We start from the raw sequence: 5,824 nt of genomic DNA on the forward strand, positions 1-5,824 counted from the left end.
TATTTTCCTTTCAACCAAGCGGTCACCAACTGGGCAACGCCGGGTATCCCGCTAGTTCTATATATACACTACACAAGTTTTACACGTAGCATTTGGATTGCAAAAGCATCGACTCAGGGTATAGAAAACGCTAAAAATAGCAAACATAGTTGATTGAATAATTTCATTAGATCTCTATCGTTTATTAGCATGTAGCAAACATAGTAATCACATATTCGTAATTGAGACGATCAACAAAACCTGCGCACATCCACCCATTCTGCCCGTGTCCTTGGCAGTCGAGCCAAATCGTTCCAAGGTCAGCCACATTCACAATGGTCGTCTAGCGCCGTTTAGAATAGCCTACTGCTATTGTTCAAGATGGCCGATTGTCATTTTTCAAGATGGTCGATTGTCACAGTTTAAGATGGCTGACTTTTGCTGTTTAAGATGGCAGATTGTCACAATTTATAAGATGGCCGACTGTCACCGCTCTCCCGTCAGGGTTCGGAGCCGTGTGGCAGGTCCACGCCGAACTTGGCGACGTGTGCTGCCCTCTTCGGGGGGACGAGCGCGGCGTGGTGGACGTAGGCGTCGCATGGGTAGCACCACGCAGAGAGGTCGCTGAAGCTGAGGGTCAGTGGGTGACCGGCGTCCGAGCCGTGGTCCACCATGTGGCCGCGGATCATTCGGCCGCAGAACACCTGCGAGCGCGAGAGACAATGACGCGATAAATATTACAAATTAATACTCATGCTAGTACTGCTGAAGGGGTCGTTGTCGTATCAGGTACTATACATATATGTACCCGAGGTACATATATAGAGCAGGTTTATTTAATTGCTCGTTAGAATGCGCACAGGTAAATTATACAAATGGCCTCGCTCTCTTTGTGAATTTGTCAGCATTGTCCCGCGTCCAATGCGTCAGAGACAAATGGTTATTCCTATCTATGCTGACAAATTCGTGATTTACAGCTAGCATCGAACCGGCCACGCCCGAGTGTTCCCCATCATGCCTGCCGTGAACTGTCCAGTTGCTGGCTGCGAGTACAAGACTGCGGACGTTGATCCTGCAATCGTGGTACAGTTACTCCAGATACATTCGACAGCGGAACACGCCCAACCGCAAGTCGCCCCCGCTAAGGTCGAAAAGGTGAAGAGACCTACATTGTCCTCTGGCGAGTCGAGTAAAGAATGCACTTACTTCATGACCAGATGGACAGACTATGTCTCCGCAACTAAGGTTACTGGCCAGGAAAAAGTAGTCCAAGTCACGGAACTTTGGGTGCTCATGATGTAGCGGCCTCTAGTGACTGCATACTCGCCCTGGTAGCAGGAACCATGCTGTGGGCGCTGGTGACATATCGCCCGCCAGTGGCTGCGCGCATCCTAGCGGTCTTGAGACTGTGGGCTACTGATGGTTAAGATCCCCCTAGTGCCTGCACTGCGCTCACCACGGTTAAGCACTGGCTGGCTCATGCTACACATGCATGGAGCACTCGTGGCAGGGCCAGCTGCTGTAGCGCCTTGTAGTGGCGACGTGTGCCACCTCCAAGACTGCAAGGACGCAGATGACGTAGTGCGTTGAAAATTACAGGCGATTCCCATCGTCGATTGTGCTGGCAATTGCCAGCATGGTTTGTGCCAGCGACTGCCAGCATGGTTTGTTCTAGCAATTGCCAGCATGGTTTGTGCTAGTGATTGCCAGCGTGAATTGTGCCAGTGATTGCCAGTGTGGGTTGTGCCAGTGATTGCCAGCGTGGATTGTGCCAGTGATTGCCAGCGTGGATTGTGCCAGTGATTGCCAGCGTGGATTGTGCCAGCGCAGACTGCGTCAACGATTGTCAGCGTTGTTTGTGTCAATGGTTGCCAGAGTTGTTTGTGCCAGTGGAGGATGTGAATGATAAGATATCTGTCATGTGTTGTCTATTGATGTATAGTCTGTCAATTAGTCAGACGTCTATCAATAATTGTATTAATATCAAGAATGTAATTAATGTAGATGCGCCACAACTGTACAAACATTTTACAGGGTGGCCTGTGAAGTATTATAGTTAATTGACGTTTTTTACCCTCTGCTGCAACCAAGAGTATATATATATATGTGTGTATATATATATTTAAATGTCAATTGCAGATGACATGTATGAAACTATCTTTTTATAAGAATTGTAAACCGAAAAAATTCACAAAAGTGTATCTGTTCTCTAAGTGCAGTGAATTAATATACGACATATTATATTACATACTCTAAGATATGTATATCAACAGATGATTTATAAAATATAACTCGGCGTTCCCATTAACTTAGGCACAATCAGATAAGAAATCGGTACTACTGAATCGTTAACTGCCTTCTATACTCTACCTAATCGCATACTGGCCAGCACAAAATCACAAAATACTCCCTTCTATCTATATCCAGATTTCCATCTATCCCTTCTATAGATATTCTATCTATATATATAAAGTTGTTCAGCCGAATTAGTCCGTACTCGCATGACTAGAGAACTCCGCAGCCTAGAGGAAAACCAAAGATTCAGCACGTCTGGAAGGTGGTTCTGGCTGAAACAAAAATTTAAAAAAGTGTAAAAAAATTGATAAAAATTACCCTATCATCAATAGATGACGGTGCGTACAGAATTAACATGCACGTACGTGTGAATCCCCACGGTGTACCTAGCGCTTAACGGCGGCCAGTGCCTAATGGCTAGAGACATCGTCTCTTTACAGCGCGGGATTGCGAGGTTCGGTGCCAAGCTGGGGAACTTTATTTGGCCCTTTTATTTCCTTTTTTTGCGCTTAATTTATTTAATATGATATAATTAATAATTAATTCATTATTTTTTTAATTTATTAACCTATTTTCAATTAAATTTAAATGTGTTTTTATCTTTTGAATTTCTTATTATTTTTTAGTGTTTGGATGGATGGCATGCAATGGCATGGGAGATGGAGGATTGGGATGGGATGGCATGGGGATGGCATGGGATGGGAATCTGGGATGGGATGCGTGCGATGGATGGGATGCGGATGGCGATGGAATGGGATGGCATGGGACTGAGATGGGATGGAATGGCGATGGATAAGGATGGGCATGGGATGGGATGCATGGATGAGAATGGAATCGGAATCCGGGATGCGCCCGAATAATGGGGATGGGATGGGATAAAGGGATTGCCGGTTTCGATCCGGGGAGTGCGCGGATGGAATGCAATGGAATTCGAAGTTGGACGGATGGCATGGATACACACTAGATTTAGTTTTAGTTATAGCATCTTGTTCTGGGTAATTTCCTTTCAACCAAGGCAGTCCCACCAACTGAGTAACGCCACTGATTTCGCCGAGCCAAACGACCGGGTATCCACTAAGTTGCTATATAATCACACTACACAATTTTATCACGTAGTATTTGGATGCAAAAGCATGCAAGAAACTGCAGGGGCGAATACGAAACTACGCACAAAATAGCAAAGCGATCAAGCGTTGATTGAGATAATCGGCTCTATCGTTCGGCTCTATCATTTATTAGCATGTAAGCAAACATACGTATGCACATATTCAGTATTGACAACGCCAGTTACGAAGGAACAGCACTGCAGCTGACATCCATCACATTCTACCGTGTCCTTGGCAGTCGAGCGCCAAAAATCGCTTCCAGGTCAGCACACGACCAATGGTCCGTCTAGCCCGTTTTAGAATAGGCCGACTGCCCTAGTTGCGGCTTCACACGGATGCCGATTGTCATTTTTCAAGATGGTCGATTCTCATCAGTTAGACGATGGCTGCACCTTGTTTGAATGGTTTAAGAACAAATGGCAGATTGTTCACAACCTTTGATAAGATGACAAGCCGCGACTTGCGGTCACGACCCTGTGAGTCGGCTCTCCTCCGCTAGGGTTCGAGGGCCGATGTGGCACCGCTGCCACCTAGGTTATTGATGGCTGTTTGTGTCGGGTGTGACGTCCGTGGATTTTTATAGGGGTTTATGGGGGGCAGTTCTGACTTAGAGGCGGGAAAATAAATTTGGTAAGCTATCTTTCTTTCGATTTCAATGTTTTTCTCTACCGCTCTGAGACCTTTGGCTGATCTTGAGACCAGTGGCTGCCCCATCTTTCAGGAGGTGTACCGTAGCGCGAGCGTGAGGTGAAGGACAGTAGGCGTCGCATAGGTAAACACATACCATGCGAGGAAGAATGGTCGCTTCAAGTGGCACTGAGGAGGATCAGTAGAGAGATGACCCGTATAAGGTCGTCCGAGAATATCAGACAGAGTAGGATCCGAAAAACAGCCATAGGTAGGGTCCCGTGTGGCCTGCGGATCAATACGCGTCCGCGCAGAATACCTGCTAGCGGCGAGACTCACAATGAGCGGGATAAATGTTACAAATCTAATACTCATGCATAATGTATCTGTCCTGAACGGGGCTCCGTTGTCGTATCAAGTACTAACATATAGTACCGAGGATCAACCATATATATTCGCGGAGGGCGGGAGCGAGGCGTTTTGATTTAATGTGGGCTGCGTCTAGATTGCGCACAGGTAAAGCTACAAACTGGCGCTCGACATCTCTATGCTGAATCTGTCAGCATGCCCGCGTCCAATGCGTCAGTAGGACCAAATGCGTTACCATACTATGCCTGACAAATTCGTGATCTACAGCTAACATCGAACGCGTCCGCGACATCATCGCCGCGAGGTGTCTCCCAGTGCATGTTGCCCTGCGTTGAAATCTGCCAGTTGCTGGCTGGCGAGTGAGCATAGACCTGCGCGGAGCCCGTTGACTCCTGCACGATTCGTGTAGTCGAGGTGTTACTCGCAGATACATTTTACTGTGCGACAGGGGCAGAACACACACACAACGCGCAAGTCGGCGCCCGGCTAGGTCACGACAAAGGTGAAGAAACCTAGCATGTCTCTGGCGGGTCGAGGGCGGAAGAATGGACTTACTTCATGACCAGATTGGAACAGAGCTATGTACCCGCAACTAAAGGTTACCGGCCAGGAAAAAAGTAGTCGCAGCTTGCTAGAGTGTGTGACGAGGGCCTTCGCAGAGACCTGCAACGAGAATCGGAGCTGGTCGTTAGTGCTGCACGAATAAGAGCAGGAGGAGCATGTAAGCTGGCAGCCAATGAATAAAGCTCCGTAGCAGTGAGAAGAGTATACAGCCCACACGATGGTTGCTCGTATGCAGCCAACTCGGGCCAACCAACACAGATCTATCACGAAATCATGACGAGCCTCAGTACGGGGCATTCGGGCTCCCGTATTCACTGCATAACAACGAGTGTCTGGCATTGCCAATTGGGTTGAGAGAAAAAGAGAACCTGCCAGAAGCTGCCAGAATGAAGTGAATTAAACAGACCAATTCCCGAGGTCGCTCGCGGATGTGTTAGCTATCGGGGGGAACCCTGGCTGGACAGTCGAGATTCCAACCTCGGCATCTGCTTGAGAGATCCAACCAGGACATGACTCCCGAGGAGGTGATCAACTTACGTGAAGGCCAAAGAGGCCAGGCAAGCGATCTGGCCACAGACGTTTGAAGTCCACAGGGTGCAACTGGCTGACATGCATGCCCTGTACCAGCCCCAAAAGCAACCAAAAAAGATCATCAACCATCGGTTTAGAGAAAAAGGACCAAGCGAATGACACTGAGGATACAGACAGTCAGGAAGTGTGCTCGTACGTGGCTAGGCCCACCCGTCAGCAAGTAAGAGAGACGCGCACAGCTCAATGCGAGAACATCACTACAGCACAGACCGTCTAAACACGGAAGAAGATACCGAGGAGGGCATGCCTTCCACGAATACGGCATATAATATTAGACAGACGTGTATACGCGC

The 5,824-nt window shown here is 47.8% G+C and overlaps 1 protein-coding gene across 1 annotated transcript in view; it reads right to left on the reverse strand.

Annotated features, from left to right (window-relative positions):
* Nucleotides 1–146: 146 nt before the first annotated feature.
* The window catches only part of LOC106816223 (histone deacetylase 6-like), a 33,630-nt gene continuing 27,952 nt past the window's right edge, over nt 147–5,824 (reverse strand). Inside the window, exon 29 of the mRNA XM_014820804.1 lies at nt 147–683. Within this exon, the coding sequence (XP_014676290.1) occupies nt 480–683 (204 nt within the window). The 3' untranslated portion in view covers nt 147–479. The remainder of the gene's footprint in view (nt 684–5,824) is intronic.

This window comes from Priapulus caudatus, unplaced genomic scaffold (assembly GCF_000485595.1).
Source record: "Priapulus caudatus unplaced genomic scaffold, Priapulus_caudatus-5.0.1 Scaffold1317, whole genome shotgun sequence".
Taxonomy (NCBI): domain Eukaryota; kingdom Metazoa; phylum Priapulida; class Priapulimorpha; order Priapulimorphida; family Priapulidae; genus Priapulus; species Priapulus caudatus.